We start from the raw sequence: 19305 nt of genomic DNA, 5'->3' as shown, positions 1-19305 counted from the left end.
TTGTGTTTGAAGAACAAACACTTCATTTTTTGAGGAAGACAGAATATCTATTCTGAAGCTCTTTTGTATAAGTCGGTGTTCAAACAAGGACGCTTTGAAGAAGTTGGGTGGGTTCAACGAACCTTACGTACTCCATTTCTTCGGACCCATGCTTCATTTTTGCTTTCATTGTATCTTTAATTAATTCATGCAGAGTGTAGCTAGGTGGTATCCAGGTCAGTTTTTTTTTATGAGAAACAATTTTTTAACCAGATCTACTGCAAAAAAACAAACATTTGATATTTTATGTGAAAAAGCTGGAATGTTATGTGACCTTCAATTAATGCATGATGCTTTGTGAATATGTTTACACTTAAGAATAGAATTTATAGTAATTGCCTATCACACTACTTGCTTTAATTTTCTCTTTCACATACATATACAAATTCGCGCGTCACTACTCACACTAGTCACTACTGCTAAAATGTCTTTTTACATCGGTTTCTACACCCTGCCACAGTGCCCCTGCTCTTTCAATTAGATATTTTAATGAAATGATTAATTTTAATTTGTTTAATTTTACATTCAGTACATATTATTTTACTTTATCTTTTTGAGAAAATGTATGTTTATTATGTGATTTTCCCGTTAGTGGTAGTATCTTATTATTTCTTCCTTTTGTCTTTTTTTTATTGATCAAACTAAATCGAATATGGCTTGAAGCTAGCTTTGGTTAGAGGATTGGAAGAACTCGTATCTTAGCCTTCTAGGCATGCCAGAGTCAACAATCTCAAGAGTCTAATACAACAATCCTTTATGGTGTACCTCAGACACGTCAAATGTGAGTTTGTAACCTATAATGAATAAGATTTAACTCACTAAAAGCTGTATTTTGATCATATATATATATATATATAACAAATAAAAAAATACATGTATATACCTAGTAGTACCTAGGACATCACCATATTAGAATTGAGATCGAACCTTTGCCTTAAAAATGAATAACAATGCAATATTTTGACATGTTGGGCGAAAATACACACAATATGTCTACCCTGAAACAACAACAAAATCTTATCCCGGTAAGTCAAAATCAAGCTGAAATGAAAATGCAGCTAACTCATATCATCTTCTGCCTGCAAGACCTTTCCAAGTTCTTAAAAGAGTGCCTTTAAAACCCATCTTGGAAAGGGCTATATTTTCTGATTTTTTTTATTTAATTTGTAATTTCACCTGAGTTGATAATTACAAATTAAATAAAAGAACTAGTTCTTTTGGTGAAGCATCTCTGATTGAAACATTGAAGCCCCCCAGAGGTACTGACCCACATCAAGGCCAGCATAGTAGGGTCCATATATAGCAGAAGCCAATGAGGAATCATTGGTTAAGCACTTGTAGTGCTTCATTGTGTTATGGAAAATAACTTCAAGTGAAAATTGGTTAGTTGCATACCAGCTTTCCTTCAACAGAACCTTCTCCTTTGATTTCTCGATAACCTTATGACCAAGGCCTAAGTTAGACATGTAATGGCACATATCATCCCACTTCATGAGAGAGTGACACCCCTTCAGTAAATCCTCATTGAACCTGCTAGCAAGATCATAAACATAGATATATTGACATGAACAAGAATCCAAATTTCTTTTTGAAACAAGTCCAACATTGTCTCTATTTAAAGGAGGGGAACTCATGTGGACTCTCTTATCCACTTCACCATGTACTGCAGGAACTATGGTCTCTGTGTGATTCTCTACAATGCACCTTGGTACATTGGAGGCACCACTTGTTACACCATTTTGATTGGTATGATTAGACTTTATAGGACAATCGGCAGTTTCATTAAAATTGAAACAAATTGAGGGTTTAGGCATGTGTGCTTGTGTTGCATCATTTATGTCGAAAAATTAAAAAGGTAATGCCACGATCACTGACAGCCATAATAATAGTCCAAGAGAAGCAATGACAAACAAAAAATAAAGGAGGTGAAAAACACAAACCGGATTTTATCAAAGTACTTCCTCGACGGAGGCTTGTCCATGTTTTCTTTTTGGCCTTTTGAGATTCAGTAAAAGAGAATGTGTTTTTCTCAGATCATATGGGGAGAGGGAGACATAGAGAGATTTGTGTAATGGAAAGTTTGTGTGTTATTTGGGGAATTTATTAAAGGAATTATTGACTTTGAAAATTTCCTTTTTACTTGAAAGAAAGTACTGAATAACAGTGGAAAGTAATCAAAGTAATACGATTTAATTGAAGAAGCCATTAAAGGAATAAAATCATGCAAAGGATCAAAATATACATAGCTTCTCCAAAGATCAATTTTTTCTTTTGGAGACTTGTCAGACTCGGGCAGAGGAGATTTGGAAACATTGCTATCTTGGTGTGGTGCTCTGGAACACAAGAAATAATATTGTTTGAAATAGGAAGATTTTTGATAGGGGACATTCTTTTCCATTCGTGGACCTGGCTCAAGAACTTCCATGCATCCTTTTCATACTCATATGTTCAGTGATTGAATCCAGGTGTGTTTGAAGTTTGAAGGGGATCAGTGACCCCCCAACTTCAAGTGCCAAAGCCAAACCTGTTATACTCTTGCAAGCAATGTCAACCAATCCCGTACTACATTTCCAGTAGAGAAAAAAAAGTTTCAAGGGGTGTATACCCCTATAGGAAGAAGGGTATAATAGGTAAATAAATATAATAAAGGGAGATGGGTGTATTTAGTAAAATACGGGGTGTAAATAGCAAGTTTAAATTTTGCCTCAAGGACAAAGGTAAGCCATTTCTTTTGAAGGGGCCTAATTGAAAAACTAAAATAAATTATACTTATAATATTAATATATTAAAGTTAACTAATAATTAAAAATATCTATAATAATTATTATATTTGAACATCATAATTAATCATCAATTACTGTTAAAATCAAATTTTATTTATTTTCCCAATGATAAAAAAACAAATTTTACTTTTTAATTTGAGAATATTAAGAATAAGAATTTAAATTTTATGCATCAGTTGTCCATGGCTGTTGTATGGTGATGAATCGGCAGCTTAGTAGAGTGATCCAAGTCGTCTGTTTGACACACTGTCTTTAAGGATTTGTTCGGGTAGTGCACAAATCTCCCAAGATTTAATCTATCTTTCTTGAAAGCATAAATTTTGTAAATCAATTAAAAAGTTATTCTAGATATAATTTTTAAAATAGTTATTATAAAAGTTCATAATTTTAGCATGCATACTGCATAACAATTTATATGATTATATAAGATAAAAAACATTATTGAAAATATAAGATAAAAATAAGATTAAAAAATATAAAGTGTAATATAAGGGTTTAAAAGAATAAATATGGTAGAAAAATATAAAAAGATGATACCATTGTGCGTTTATAATGTTAGTGTATTTAAATTTAATTATAGTAATACTGCATTCTCTACTTCAAAAAGAAACACTACAATGAAATAATATCTTATAACTTTTCTATTGAAAAATATTTAGGGAAAAATGGGGATGACTTAAAAATTATGAAAAATGATGGTTTTATATTATTTTTTTAGAGGTGTATCTATTTAGAGTGATGAGAGAGATCAGAAGGTAAGAGAAAAAATGTAAGATATAATAGGTGATGTAATAAGATAAAAACGTGAGAGTTATAAAAAATACAAAGTATATAAAATCATTATTGAAAAGTATACGTACATATTTATGTATTTCTTTTTTATTTTTAAATGAATTTCTATAAATATATATTTTCTACAAATATATATATATATAATTGTGGTGACATTATTATTAGCTTTTGTATACAGTCACTACTCACCTATCTTACATAGTGTATCATCAACTGTACTGTAACATCAGTCATCTAGCTCCGACACATCAAAGGTCTACTTCAAACACACTATACATGTCCAATTTGGGCATATCAGTAAACACATTCCGATACATGTTAATTCTTCTTTGATTATAGATTGATTACAATTATCCTATTAGAAATTAACAAAATATATATTCAGATTTTTGTCTTAAATTTTATTCCTAAACACCCCGTCTCATTAGCTTCAGAATTCTTCATTTCCAACCTCAATTCTTTGATTTGAGAAATAACCCTGTTATAGATTCAAAGATTTTCTTCTACAAATAAATGAACTCCATACAAGGTAGATGTCCATTATCCAGAACCAGAACAAGGGCTATATTTTCTGAATTCTTTTATTTAATTTGTAATTTCACATGACTGTATATTTGAACATAGAATCCTTGTCTCCTTCTCCTGCACGCTAGGAAATGGTATAATTGACATTTGTAATGTTCCTTCTTATTGCTTCTATTCTCCCAAGAATACCCTTAACTGCTATATCAAATGCATCTTCAACGGATTCTAATCTAGAACTTGGATAACGATATATTATTCTTGGAATAAGTCTTATAATCTCCTTTCTCATTGCCAATACTTCACTTTTTGGAACTTTAGACAATTTCTCATTGATCGTTACTCTCTTCTCTATGACATCTCTTTCGGGTATGTACACAGAGTAGCTAGAACCATTTTTGGGTAAATGCCACAAATATTGGTTATATGCTGATTCTGGATGAAAGAAAACAGGAATGCAACCTGCCAAAATTGAATCAAAAGTTGATCTCCTAGTGAATGAATCCCCTGGAGGCTGTAAACAGAAAACTGAGCTCTGAAACACCTTTGTAACATGCACAGGATCATTGCAATAATTATGACCAGCATTGCAATTTAGAAGTTTGCAACTCCTAGAGGATTGGCATTCTTTGATTATCTCATTTCGGATGATGGAGGATAAGTAATTATAATAAGGCCTTGGAGCACCTGCAAATGAGAACAAGTAAGGCCTTTTCACTTTTCTCATTTTTTTCTGCCACTGAAAAACCTCCTTATCCTTAGAGGGGTGAAAGTAAGTTGGATATGGGATTGAAAACTCATTTTCCTTTGAACCAGATTCAATTGACAAAATTGGCATGTTTCTTGCTTCTGGCAAAAGCATTAGCTTGGTTCCCCAGTCATCATTATTTTCTGTTCTTCTCCTGAAGTCCGAACCAATTCTCCCTACAACCATGAAATGATCCCTACCCCACATTCTTTTCCATTCGGGTTGTTGTGCAAGCCATTTCACTAGTTCTTTTGGTGAAGCATCTCTGATTGAAACATTGAAGCCACCCCAGAGGTATTGAACCACATCAAGGCCAGCATAGTAGGGTACATATATAGCAGAAGCCAGTGAGGAATCATTGGTTAAGCACTTGTAGTGCTTCAGTGTGTTATGGAAAATAACCTCTAGTGAAAATTGGTTGGTTGCATAGAAGCTTTCCTTCAACAAAACCTTCTCATTGGATTTCTTACTAACCTTAGGTCCAAGGCCTAAGTTAGACATGTAAGGGCACATATCTATCGACTTACTGAGAGAGTGACACCCCTTCAGCAAATCCTCATTGAACCTGCTAGCAAGATCATAAACATAGATGTATTGGCCTGAACAAGAATTTGAGGGTTTGGGCATGTGTGCTTGTTTTGCATCATTCATGTTGAAGAGTAAAAAGGTAACGCCATAATCACAGGCAGTCATATAATAATTCAAGAGAAGCAATGACAAACAAAAAATAAAGGAGGTGAAAAACACAAACCGGATTTTATCAAAGTACTTCCTCAACGGAAGCTTGTCCATGTTTTCTATTTGGCCTTTTGAGATTCAGTAAAAGAGAATGTGTCTCTCTGATGATATGGGAGAGGGAGAAAGATGTTATTGACTTAAAAAAAATATTAATGAATACTCTTTTTTACTTGAAATGAAGAATTGGATTAGAAGGAAAAAGTAATTAGGTCTAGACTAATTGGTTAAGCAAGATGTGTGATTTTATTATAAATTTCCGCTGTCATGGATTCCTTCATATTGTATCTTATCTTATTATATAAAGTAATATACATTGCTGAAAGAATTTTTCCCCAAAAGTGTAGAGGTTATTTTAGTAAATTTAAAATCATTAAACAGTTACAAATTTTTTTAAAATTATATATAAAAAAATTGGTGTATTAAATTTTTCTGCCTAAAATAAGATTATTTAAATATTTTATAACAACACATTTATTACACATAATAATAATAATAATAATAATAATAATAATAATAATAATAATAATAATAATAATAATAATAATAATAATAATAATAATAATAATAATAATAATAATAATAATAATAACATTATTATTATTATTATATAAATTTTTTACGCAATTTAATACTATTTTAATATCAATGTCTTAGTCGCACTACAATCAATGTCATAAATGTACCAAAAATTTATTTTAATCGTTATTATATAAAGAAATATACATTGGTGAAAGAATTTTTTTTCCAAAAGTGTATGGGTTATTTTAGTAAATTTAAAATCATTAAACAGTTACAAATTTTTATATATAAAAAATGATATATTAAATTTTCTGCCAAAAATAAGACTATTTATAATATTATATAACAACATATTTATTACACATAATAATAATATTATTATATAAATTGTTGGCACCATTTTTTTTCCTGAATAACGACAAATTTGGCACAATGTTTATAATATTTTAATATCAATGTCTTAAACGGACTACAATCAATGTCATAAATATACCAAAAACTTATTTTAATATCAAAACCAAAAATTTTTATATTATTTTTTATATCTTATTGTATAAAGTAATATAGGTGAATTTTTTTTCCCAAAAGTGTATAGGTTATTTTACTAATTTTAAAATCATTAAAACAGTTACAAATTTTTTAAATCATATATATATATATATATATATATATATATATATATAAATAAATTTGTGTATTAAATTTTTATAACACATTTATTACACATCTTATTATGCAGTCAAAAAAATCTTATTATTATTATATAAAGTTTTGACCCAATTTTTATACTATTTTAATATCAATGTCCTAAATGAACTACAATGTCATAAATGTACCAAAATTATTTTAATATTAGAAACGGAAATTCTCATGATATTTTTTATATTAAAAATAGACTATATTTATTAAAATAATTACATGTGTTTAAACCTACCATTATTAGTATATAAATAGGAGATTAGATTTCTATTTTATACAAATTATATTTATATCTAAAATAAATTATCGACAAAATTATAATTTTGATCTCCTTATAATTTTTTTATGAAAAATAAGAAAATCTCTTGATAAAAATTAAACTCATATGACCTTTAATATAATGAGAAGGCAATATATTATTATGCAACTTGTTTTGCTTGGTTAATGTTAAAAATAATATTTTATATGAATCACCACATCAAGAGTTATTAATTTTTTCAATTATAAAAATTTATAAATTAAAATAAAATTATTTAATATATAAATATTTTTACTTTTATTTTATATTATTTTATATATTTTTATTTTGAATTGTTTATATATTTTAATTTAAACTTTATCGATTTATATTGAATTTCATAAATTAATATATAAATTATTTAAAAAAATTATAAATATAAAATTTAAAATGCACTTTTGGTAAACACATTTTTTTCAATAGGCTTGAATGCTTGATAAACACATTCCAAATAGTTTATTTTTACTTTAAATTCACTCATTTTGTCTTCGAAGGAAGTGATCTCGTTAAATTATCAAATCAAAACTCTATAGTTTTTTTATATAGTTTATAAAATTAAATCTTTCACGATTTTTTTACTTATTGTTTTTTATTTTTTTTTTGATTGGTTTATGTTTTGGCTAATACAACATTTTAATATCTAAAATAAAAATATTGTATTGATATTAAAATCATTTATTTTATTAGTCAAATATTATTGATTTTGGCCTCTTTCTAGATTATTTAGTAATTATATATTTTCAAAGTTTTAGGTAAAAATAAATTATTATTTAAAAAAAATAAAAAAAAAATTCAAGTCCAATTGATCTACTATGAAACAAACATGTATTCAATCGGATTGGTTCAATTTGAATTTTGTCAAAAAAATTGAACAAATTCAACCCAATATAATTCGTATATGTTTGATTGGGTTGAGGAAGGAATTTAGTGAAACCTAATCTAACTTGACTTGTTAACGCTCCTACCAACAAATGATTATTTTGTTGAAAAATGCCTCCCTTTTTGCTGTTTTGTTTTATTTTTCTTGTTTTTTAAAAATATTTTTGAATTTTTTAGATGTATTTTATCACTATTTGTCTTCTCACTTCTTTTAATTTTTTTTATAATAACGATTGAGAAGATGAAAATGAAAATTGTTTGAAGAATTTATAGAGCTGTCTTCTCTGATTCCAAGCTTGGAATGTTGCAGTTGAGATGTTGAGGCACTTGGCTTCGAGTAGTCCTATTAGCAAGGTTCTCGTCGATGAAGGGTTTCTTCACAAATTTGTAAAGGTGTTAAGTTGAGGGGTACTTGCTGTGAGAATTGCAGGAACAAACACTTTTATGCTTTGAGGTTGAACAATGGCAAAATGAGGAAGTAGATAGGGCAACTTGTCATGATTATTCAATGATAGTATCCACTACTTACAACAATGAGTGAAGATTTACACGAAGATGGCCTTGGAGAGATTAATAGTACTATAGTGATAATAAGAGGAGGACATTTAGTTTAAACAAACATTTTTTTATTATTTTTTTTATGGGATAATTTGTGACTATGTTTACAACGGCTTATTTTAAGAATACATGTATGCAAATGTTAAAAACAAAAGACATGAAGATTCTTATATTGACATTCATTTTTTAAAATTCAATATAAAAATATTTATTTTATAAATATATTGATGGCATAAATAGTTCTATACTATTATTTAATTATAAATTGATACATAATTTAAAATTATTAATTTTGATTATAAATATTTTAAAAGTCATAGGTGTATCAAAATTAGTTTCTTTGATATATTTTTTCTGTGGAATATTGAATGCACGCTCTCTTCGGTGTTCTTCGAATAAAATTAGGCCTCACCTCCTTATATGATAGTGGGCTTCACTGTTTCAGTTAAACTTGGTCCAGCTTGTATTAGAGGTCTTGAGCAGGTCAAAATTTCCAGAGCCAATAAATTATTGGTTTAACTTTACTGAAGCAGTTTTACCGTATTAAAGTATAAATCAGTTTTCTACTGTGATCGATCGATCACAAATTATTATAAAATAATTTTTTAAAAAATTAATAAATTTATTATATATAATAGAATATAATTGTATAATCATTTCTCTCTTAACTTTAACCTACTTTTACACAAGTTACGAATTAAGGATAATACTCTTCTTTTTATTCTGAATAAACGATTGTAATCTGTTAAGTCGAGTAATACAACTTTCTTTTTTCAATTTTCTCTAGTTTTTTCGCTTAAAAACTTTTTTATGATTCATCACTCTTATTTTTTTTTATGTTGTTTAAATCTTAGTAAATATCAAATAAATAACTTTTGTAACATAATTGTTAATTTTACGCTGGAGAAAGTGAGAAAAGAAAAACTTTACATGTCATATAATTTATTCATAATATTTCAATAAAATAATTAATTAGACATATACCAACTTGTTTGCCTAAAACCAAGTCATATGGGACAGACTCAAATCAAAATAAAATATATTTAAACTTATTTTCTATTAATCCAACTCTTTTTTATCAAGTTATTCCACCATTGATTGGACTTATAAGTTATAAAACATTTAACATTCCTACTTTCATGTCGTGATACATGAACATGACTCATTTTGCTATTGCGGTATTGCCACTTGGAATAGTTGAGTTCCTTGGAGAGTGGCTATTCCCTCAAACTATGCACTTAAAAAAATATTTCGAATACTTTCTGCCTTGTGATGACGGTAATTTTTTCCAAAGTAATTTATCTTACCTTTGAATGCACCCATCAGTGAAAATTTTGTTTTTTAGTTAAGAATCCTAAAAAAATTGCTTCGCTTTACGAAATATATAAAATTCTAAAGTTATATTGTGGATACATTTTCACATAAAAATGCTTTTAAAAAAAACATACAAAACCATTGAAACTTGCATTCATCCACCACAATATAACCAGCAGTCAAAACTCATTACCGGCAAAATTGACTTTGACTAATAAAAGTATATGTATATCACACCACCCAACTAATTGGAATTAAAAAAAAATGAAATGCATTTTACCAATAAATAAATAAAAAATAGAAGGGCACGTGCTTAAATGTTACTTGCAGAGCTCCCTTGTGATTCACTCTATGATGTTGATATACACAAGTTAAGTAAGACTCAATAATAGGCTCAGACCAAGTTAACAAATGATTTCAAAATGACATACTTATAAAGGAAATAAAGTGGATGGAACAAAAACTCTATAATGTAAAGATGTGAAAAATCTGCAAAAGAATGCCTTAGTACACAAGTGATGCTAGTTAGGAGGAGCCCACTTTGGAATATGATTATTATTTAGGAGCTTGTAGAGGAACAAAAGTTAGTTTTAGAACCCAGTACTAATCCAACTTATTGGCCTAGCAATCTTAGAAAGCATTCTTATTTTTGTACAAATTGCCAAAGCAGGTTGAGTTGCACAGTTTAACCAACTAACCACTCTATTACTCTAACACACCCACTCCATTATCATTTTATATATACACATACCAAACTTGAATTGAAAATAATTTCCTTTCCCCACGTAAATCATTCTAACTTGCTCATAAAGACAAACAGGAACCTAAATATAACCCCATTCTAGGCACCCTGTTGATAGATAGCTATATAGGTTAATAAGCTATTGGAATATTAGAAGTTGCTATAGCTATACACACATAAAATTTGGGGATAAGGAAAGATGAGAAACCGTATGGAAAGATTAGTAGTTCCATGCTCTTTCAGCTGTGCTTCCCATTCAAGTGTGGAATTAGGTGCACCCAAAGGACCAAAAGAAGATTCAAAAGGCACTATTGTTTCAAGTAGTCTCTCTCTGCTCTCTATCTAATTAATATCTATCTCTCTATTCATTTTTTTTGTTAAGTGATTGGAGTGCTATCTGTAATTTGAGATATTCGTTATGCAAGGAAGACAAGAAGGACAAGATAGATCAATCATCAAGGCTAAAATGAAGAGAGGCAAGCCTTCTGGGTTTCTGGTTCTACCAAAGCCCAATGTAGCTGCTGGCATACAGAGAATAATCAAGGGCATCAAGAGTTTATCTCAATTATTTGGTGAGTGCAACAATCTCTACTTTTATTAATTAATTTTGTTTGTTATCAATTATGGTTGGTCTTTTTTTGTGAATTAAAAAAATCGATTTCCATTACCAGACAAAAATCATTTTACCAACATATTCTGATTAGCTGATAACCATATTCCTTAAATATGTGCTAAAAAAAATTGATTCTTAAGTTCGAAGCTATGTAAAAAAAATTCAATGAGAGATATAAGCTTGTTGAATAGATCTCCATATCTTGAAAAATTAGTTTCCAACTCTTTATTAATACCTGAACACTCCATAATTCATTTTCTAAATGCATATAGTTCATGGTAGGTGCATTATTCTTTTTCCTTCTGATATATAATTCTCTTTTGTTGGATCTTTCTCTTCTTTTTTTATGTGTAACATGATTATTTTTGGACTATGTATGACCTGGGCTGCTCCACTTCTCCAATTGAAAATACTGGACACAATTGGTATGGGCCCATAACATTAGAAAATGAAACATATATATGTAGCAGAAATTTAGAGGCATCGCACGAGTTAGTTAGATCAGAGTAGTTTGGAATTTTGATGGCCGATTATGATTTTAGGTTATTATATTCTCTCCTCTCACTTAATTGAAATGATTCTGTCCAGCTGTGGAGTATGGGAAACTAAATTCTAATAATATGCATACAGCATAATTGTATTTGATTTTAGTGTCTGAATCTTACCTACTAAAGAAACGGACAAAACATTAATAAATAAGATCTTAGAAAAATATATGAAATTATGTATATACTAAAAAAAACAATACTAATTAGTTAAGTTAAAAAGTAGGTAAATAAAACTAACAAAATAATTACGAAAATATCTATATAATCAATAATGAAATTAGTAACCTAAGTTCTGTTGCAAAATATGCAAAACAAGAAATGCAATAACTAAACACAAATTTAAAAGAATCTTGCAAGAACTCTCAACCTTTGCACAATAATGTAAGAGATTGTTGTGTTTAAATGTGGAAAATATATCTAATAGAATAATCCGTATCCCATGTCATCTGTGTAAGATTCTTTTGAGTTAACAGCAATCATATACCGTGAGCAAAATTAATCTTAAAAAAAAACGTGTTGACAAAAAAATATCAGGGTGATCAAGTATTTTTAACATCTAAACATTAATATATAATTATGTTATTGAAATTTGATTTATGTCATTCAAGAAAATTTGTTATTGGTGCCTTTCAAAAATAAAATGAAACTTGCTATTGGACTGGGCCTTGCTTACAGCATATGGACTGGGCTAGAGCCATATTTAAGGTTAATTTTAATTTAATTATTTGCTTAAGTTATTTCAACTCTACTTGCTTATTGCCACAAAAAAAGCTCGACTTGTTTATAGTCGTATTTGTGGAGGATAATAAAATATTTTAACTTATTTCTACTCTACTTGTTTATATTTGCTTTGTTGCATCTTTGTAATGTGTCGATTGTTGAGTATTTTCTTCACTTGAATTTAGTTTACAAGAAGGAGGATGTGGAGGAAATGGAACCTGAGATGGAAATCGGGTATCCAACAGATGTGAAGCATGTGACACATATTGGAATTGATGGGTCGACCATTACAAATAATGTCAAGGGTTGGGACAACATGAAGGCACCTGAATTATTGTCTTTGTCTCCAATTTCATTCAAGCAATTTGAATTGGCCATGGCTAGCCAAGCTCAATATCCCCTCATTAACGATCCTAATTCCTCAAAATGTGGTTAGAACACTTCTGGGAATGTTGGCACTTCCAACTTCCAAGTCCCTTCTTCTAATTGTAGATTAATCATGATTGATGACAATGTATCTAGGAGTTCATATACAAGTGCACAAATTGAAAATTCGTGAGTGTTTGTAATCTCTTTCACTCTTTGTTTTGCTCGGTTCTTGAGATTGCCTTAGCTTCACTACATGAAGTCTTCCAATTTAAAATTGAGTTTTTCTGTCTATAAATATTTTACTACCTATTAAAAGAAAAGGAAAGCTTAGTAGGATTCACTTTTTATCAATTAAAAATCCGTTTTAAGTTATTTCCGGGTATTCAATTAACTATTTATATTCCACCTGTAAATATCAACAAGCAAATATTTCCGTCATCCCTACTCATGATTCTTTTTACTTTGATCATATATGTTTTTAATTTTTTTTGTCTCATAATTTATTTCATTTGAAGTTCTAAAATGAAAAAAAAATCATTTTTAGCTATGTCTTGTTTTTTTTTAGATCATCCCACAACATAACCTATACAATTAAAAAAAACATAGGCACAAAAATTAGCAAAATAATTATTTTTTTTATGCCGTTCATTAATTAACTAATACGTCGTCTAAGGGGCTTGTACTATACGCCGACAACAAATGTGGCTTATTAGTCATTTCATAAACTTTTTTTAGTCATTACAAAAACTAAATTGGCATGTTCATTCAAATATATTTCTAAGATTAAAACATCATTTTTAAAACATATTCCGTAGCTTTTTTTTAGCATAAAAATCAAATCATAATTAGAAAAATTGCACAGTAAAACATAAAAGTTATACACAAATTTATATAATCATGAAAGAGGTTGAATAAGACACAGAATTGTAATGGATAGCAGTAACGTAGTGAAAAGAACTAGAGAAAAAAAATAGTATAATAGAAAATGATGTAAAAAATATTATATAATTTTTGGGAATAAGACACAAGCACAATTGATTTATCTGAATGTGAGAAAGTTATTCTCATAATTTTAGATTTTGTAATTTTAGATTTTTTTTTAGATTGTTTTGCTGACAAGACATAGTCTAAATATAATTAGATGTGTATGTAAGTAAATTTACACTCATAGTATAGACTAATTAATCTCTAATATAAATCTATAATTTGATGTAAATAGTAAGAGAGGGAATTGTAAATTGATATAATAAACAATTATATAAATTTTAGATTAAATTACAACATATTACTTTAATTTTAACCAAATTGTACATTTTTAAAAAATTACAATTTTACATTATTCTTACTTAAACATTAAAGATATATTAGTTTATTATTTTTCTTCTAAAAGAGCAACTAAGATTCATACACCCTTATATGTACATTCTAAAAAAGTATTAGTTTAGAAAAATAATAATAAATAATATGTTACTATTAATAATGAAAAAAATTGTGAATTATTAAACATTTAAAATGCAAAGAAGTAAATAAAAAAATTTAAGAAATAATTTGATTAAAAAATCCAAAATTTTGTTAAATTTTGTTTTTAAAGTAGGTTGGTACACGTGGTAACACATCTAACAACTTGTTAATCAAATAATTCAGATTTAAATTTTGATTGGTGGTTAAATATGAAATAAATTATATTAAAAAGAGAATATTTATTTTATTGAAGAAGATTAGTCACTAATTTATACTTCATATTAATAACATAGATAAGAAAAATAGAAAAAGTTAAGTTTATGTTTCATAATTCATTAGTTTATGGTTTAGTGGATTCTACTGAGTACAATTATCAGAAGATAATTCGTTGATTAGTTCCTGTCGGTTGCCGTTACTTATGTCCTTCTCTAGTTCTCTCTTTAATTTATTAGTTTACAAAATATCCCCCTCTTCTTTACTAAATTCTTTCCATAGTTAAAAAAATTTATATTCAAATTAAGGAGAATAATTTTAATATAAGTTTTTAAATTAAAAAGCGTGATGGTAAAAAAAAGGTAAAAAGTGTGTTAATAAAAAAAATTAATTTCAAGTGTTTGGCTATGAAATTTTCAGATCATAATTTCTTAATCCCTATTTATTTTAATATTTCAATTAAAGATATACATTTTAATATAATTTAATGTCAATAATTAATTTAAACATACATTTTAATTAACTTAAAAAAATAATTATAACTAACTTTTCATCAGTCCATTTGTTTCACAATAATAATCACGTTGTAATTGACCCGCGAATCAGAAAAAAATATAGGAATAAATAGACTTGCCAACTAAAGCGAGTGAAGGGGCAGTAAGGTCATTTGAGGTATCCTCATTAGGTGTCGGTGGAGTAGCGTGGTTCGTTGCCTCAAAGCCAGTCTGTTCTTTACTTAAACATCGAACACTTGGTGTCCCAGCAACACCTTCCAGACCGTCGATTCCCCTAAACATGTTCGACATTTAATCACAGTCTCTAAGCACACATTAATACCATCGGAGAAGGACCTTCCATCTACCAACAACACGTAGTATTATTTCATTGATTTCTCCCTCTTCGCTCTCTCTCAGTGACCAGAGACAGATGATGATGGAGATGGCGAAGCGAAACGCTGTCGTTGCGGCACTCGCGGCGTTGGTGCTACTCGCGGCGAGTGTGGCGGTGGATGCTCAGGAGAACTCGGACGTGAAGACGCTGGTGAAGTACAAGCACGGGAAGAAGTACTGCGACAAAGGATGGGAATGTAAGGGCTGGTCAATTTACTGTTGTAACCTCACCATTACCGATTATTTCCAGACCTACCAGTTCGAGAATCTGTTCTCCAAGCGGAACTCGCCGGTGGCGCACGCGGTCGGATTTTGGGACTACCACTCCTTCATCGCCGCCGCCGCGCTTTTTGAGCCGGAAGGGTTCGGCACCACCGGGAACAAGACGATGCAGATGATGGAGATCGCCGCCTTCTTCGGACACGTCGGCAGCAAGACCTCTTGTGAGTAGTAGTACTCTCCATCGATAATTTGTTGATTTAGTTTTCTGAACTTCGTTTTGAGATTGCGCGCGTGTGTGAGAATCTGTTTAGGTTGAGCTAGCGGTTTTGAGATTGTGAGATCTGTGTGTGTTGTGGTGTTTGAGATTTTGAATGATTTGGATTTTGTTCTTGTGTTGCCTAATTTGATTGCTATGCTGTAAACCTTGGTTTGTTTGGAACTGGTGTCGGTGCGGTCGATTTTTCATGCGTTCACATAGTCGTCATCACATTTCTAAGTGGCTGTTGGATGACGATTGGACGACTCGGGTTTTGAATGTGTGTTTTAAGTCTGATTTATCAAAATAAAACTCGAGCTGTTCGATCTTCATATGACAGTTATGAGTTGTTGAATGTGTGAATGTGAATGCATGGAAAATTGGATGCAGGGAATTCGGATCAGAGGTTGGTTTGGCATGAATTGTCTTAAGATGTTTTGATTTGTGATTGACATGGTGTCTGTCTGCCTGATGTGTTTAACCGCATTTTGTGAAGTTGAAAGATGTTTTGTGAGAGTTGATTTGTCGGAGACATCTGATTTGGATTAATTGTTTATGTTGTGGGAATGTTAGGTGTAGTGCAGTGGTTGATTTAGTTTTGCTTTAATTTGGACAACTGTGTGGTGTTATTGTTCTTATAATGTTGGTGCCAGGTGGTTATGGAGTGGCCACTGGAGGACCTTTGGCCTGGGGTCTTTGTTACAATCATGAAATGAGTCCTATGCAGTCATACTGTGATGACTACTTCAAACTCACATACCCCTGTACTCCTGGTGCTGACTACTATGGACGTGGAGCCATTCCCATTTTTTGGTATGTATATGTTTGTTTGGCTTTGGATATATGTATAATAGAAGCATATTTTCCTGGTTTTGGAATTTTCAGTTATTTTTCACTGTTTGACTTAATTGCTTTGTAATACTTAGAGACCAGAGAAGCTAAAATGTAATTAGTCTTGGAATGTTTCTTTCTCATTCCTGAAAATTGTCATTCTTCTCAAATTTGTCCTGTATTGTTCTAAGGTTTCTGCAATATCCCTGACCAGTCTGTACCAAATCAATCAGACTTGTTGAATGGTTAACCAACACCACAAGGTTATTTCTTCTTAATTTATAGCCTCCTCTCTTGTCTGATAAAATTGAGTTAACTGATAGCAGTTAGGTTCTAGTGCACAAAATAATTCATCCGAAGCACTTCAATGACCATGATCATCAAAATCACTTTAGCAAAGAAGTTTATGGTCTGAGCAGTCTATGAAATGTAAATGACACATTTCATACCCAGATAACTACTATAAGGTTAAAACCTTCAAATTCAAAATATCATTTAGCTTCCCATTGTAGCAATTTTAGGTCCTTCAAATCATAATAAAGAAAGTAATTGGTTAGTTACTGGGGGATACAGAGCTGGATTTCTGGGTTTGTATAGATGATTTACGAAAGTATCAGTGATACCAATGAAAATTTGTTAGTTACTGGGGGATACAGAGCTGGATTTCTGGGTTTGTGTAGATAATTTACGAAAGTATCAGTTATACCAATGAAAATTAAAATAATATATGCATGTGCACGTTTTCTGTAAGACCAGCCAAATCTTAAACCTGTTCCCTAACTTTCTATGTTCTGATATACTAGTTTCTGTTTGGTCTGAATGGGTTGGATATTTGACCATATCAGTATATTGGCAATGAGTAGCATCTCAGACTGTCAACTGACATTTTGTCAAAGAAGAAATTGTTTTGAAGATTTAAGCTATATAGTATTTTATGCATATTTTTAGGCAGATCTAGTTATATTTCATTGGAGCCATTTTTACTTGAAACGTATAGATAGGCAGTAAGGAAACTATTTATTAGGTTTTATCAACATCATTGTGCTTGTTGAATGTGGAGGTTATACTTAATGGTATCATCAATATAGGAACTACAACTATGGTGCTGTCGGAGAAGCTTTGAAGATTGACCTACTAAGCCATCCAGAATACATAGAGCAGAATGCCACCCTTGCTTTCCAGGCTGCAATTTGGAGATGGATGACACCAATGAAAAAGTCACAGCCCTCTGCTCATGATGCTTTTGTCGGCAGCTGGAAGCCTACCAAGAATGACACTATGGAGAATCGGGTTCCTGGATTTGGCACTACAATGAACATTCTCTATGGGGATGGTGTTTGTGGACAAGGTGATGTGGACTCAATGAACAATATTGTTTCCCATTACCTGTATTATCTTGACCTTCTTGGTGTTGGTCGAGAACAGGCTGGGCCCCATGACATCCTTACATGCGCTGAGCAGGTTCCTTTCAACCCATCTTCCAAACCTGCTTCATCATCTTAAGATTATTATATTTATTAGCATATAATATTGTTGTGCCAATCCCTTTGAAAGTGTAAGTTAATAAGGGTTCTTGAAATTATTGGTATGCAATAACTTTGAACTGTGTGGCAGTGTGGGAATTCATTATAGCATTTTGTTCGTTCTTGTGTAGAAGTTTAAGTCATTTGCAATATCATACGTCTTGAAAAATTTGTATCTGGTGTATATGTACGTTATGGGCGATTTTGTTATTTTTATTATATATACATTCCTTGGTTGCAATGTAAATTTGAATATGGTCATGTCAAACAAATCCACTCCGAGTCATCTAGGTCTTCATTTGTGACTAACAATATAAATTATTTATGCCACGTATTTAAAATTACAATTAAATAGCATTATTGTGCATCCGTCACGCAGAGGAAATTGATTTGCGTGTTAATTTTTAACATGGCAAGGTTATGCGCTATTTTTGCATTTGTTTCACTGATGATGGACATAATGTCTTTTATGAGAATTATTTCCTTTTTTGATGGACATAAAGTCTATTTTATGTTCACGAGATAGTAGTATTTTGATGAATTTTTGTGAAGCCTATAATGAAATGATATGAAAATGTTTTCAGGGGAAATGTGTTCCATTCTAATTCAAGACTTGTAGCTTTCAATACAAAATTTACAAATTAATCCCCACAAATCGCCTATAAAATAAGTAATGCAAGTATGCAACCTAATAAAATTATCGTCTTGGTCGAAATATGGCCGGTTGCCACATTTGTACACAAATCCGAATTTATTTAATCATATGAAAACTTGGGATAAAAATTATTGTCGTTTATAGAGATAAATAAATTGACCGCTCATACAGCACTTAAGTGTGCTTGGTGATTATCTGTGGGCCAATGTGGCTTGCACGACCACAGGCCGAAATGCTGTATTATGTTCATAATTAATCGAGCCCAAGAGGTATTTACATAAATAATACAAATAAAATAATTATTTATGCAAATAATACAAATAAAAGTTATTTACTTGGATAATACAAATTACTGTTTACGTTAAGAAATCGG

The 19305-nt window shown here is 30.3% G+C and overlaps 3 protein-coding genes across 4 annotated transcripts; 2 read left to right on the top strand and 1 right to left on the bottom strand.

The window, feature by feature from the left end:
• Window positions 1-4078: 4078 nt before the first annotated feature.
• LOC114421425 (probable xyloglucan galactosyltransferase GT14) lies at window positions 4079-5726 on the bottom strand. Its single transcript, XM_028387329.1, has one exon. The coding sequence runs from the start codon at window positions 5674-5676 to the stop codon at window positions 4264-4266; it is 1413 nt and encodes a 470-aa protein (XP_028243130.1). The 5' UTR covers window positions 5677-5726; the 3' UTR covers window positions 4079-4263.
• A 4802-nt stretch (window positions 5727-10528) lies between these two features.
• On the top strand, window positions 10529-13176 carry LOC114423873 (CRIB domain-containing protein RIC4-like). Of its 2 annotated transcripts, none has more exons than XM_028390779.1 (3): window positions 10529-10951; window positions 11057-11203; window positions 12698-13176. In XM_028390779.1, exons 1-3 carry the CDS (start codon window positions 10831-10833, stop codon window positions 12946-12948), a joined length of 519 nt encoding a protein of 172 aa, XP_028246580.1. In that variant the 5' UTR covers window positions 10529-10830; the 3' UTR covers window positions 12949-13176. The 2 variants fall into 2 exon arrangements, with proteins under 2 accessions (XP_028246580.1, XP_028246581.1); XM_028390780.1 differs by having other exon boundaries at window positions 10841-10951; window positions 11061-11203.
• A 2245-nt stretch (window positions 13177-15421) lies between these two features.
• LOC114422834 (chitinase-like protein 1) lies at window positions 15422-18563 on the top strand. Its single transcript, XM_028389373.1, has 3 exons — window positions 15422-15888; window positions 16577-16736; window positions 17843-18563. The coding sequence occupies exons 1-3, from the start codon at window positions 15483-15485 to the stop codon at window positions 18255-18257; spliced, it is 981 nt and encodes a 326-aa protein (XP_028245174.1). The 5' UTR covers window positions 15422-15482; the 3' UTR covers window positions 18258-18563.
• Window positions 18564-19305: the final 742 nt, after the last annotated feature.

Source organism: Glycine soja, chromosome 8, assembly GCF_004193775.1.
Source record: "Glycine soja cultivar W05 chromosome 8, ASM419377v2, whole genome shotgun sequence".
Lineage (NCBI taxonomy): Eukaryota > Viridiplantae > Streptophyta > Magnoliopsida > Fabales > Fabaceae > Glycine > Glycine soja.
This window is presented reverse-complemented; position numbering and strand designations above follow the sequence as displayed.

Coding starts and splice junctions, on each gene's coding strand:
- LOC114422834 (XM_028389373.1), top strand. CDS start 15,483: ATGATGATGGAGATGGCGAAGCGAAACGCTGTCGTTGCGGCACTCGCG. Junction 15,889..16,576: donor CGTCGGCAGCAAGACCTCTT/GTGAGTAGTAGT, acceptor TGTTGGTGCCAG/GTGGTTATGGAGTGGCCACT. Junction 16,737..17,842: donor GGAGCCATTCCCATTTTTTG/GTATGTATATGT, acceptor TCATCAATATAG/GAACTACAACTATGGTGCTG.
- LOC114421425 (XM_028387329.1), bottom strand. CDS start 5,676: ATGGACAAGCTTCCGTTGAGGAAGTACTTTGATAAAATCCGGTTTGTG.
- LOC114423873 (XM_028390779.1), top strand. CDS start 10,831: ATGAGAAACCGTATGGAAAGATTAGTAGTTCCATGCTCTTTCAGCTGT. Junction 10,952..11,056: donor AAAAGGCACTATTGTTTCAA/GTAGTCTCTCTC, acceptor TCGTTATGCAAG/GAAGACAAGAAGGACAAGAT. Junction 11,204..12,697: donor GAGTTTATCTCAATTATTTG/GTGAGTGCAACA, acceptor ACTTGAATTTAG/TTTACAAGAAGGAGGATGTG.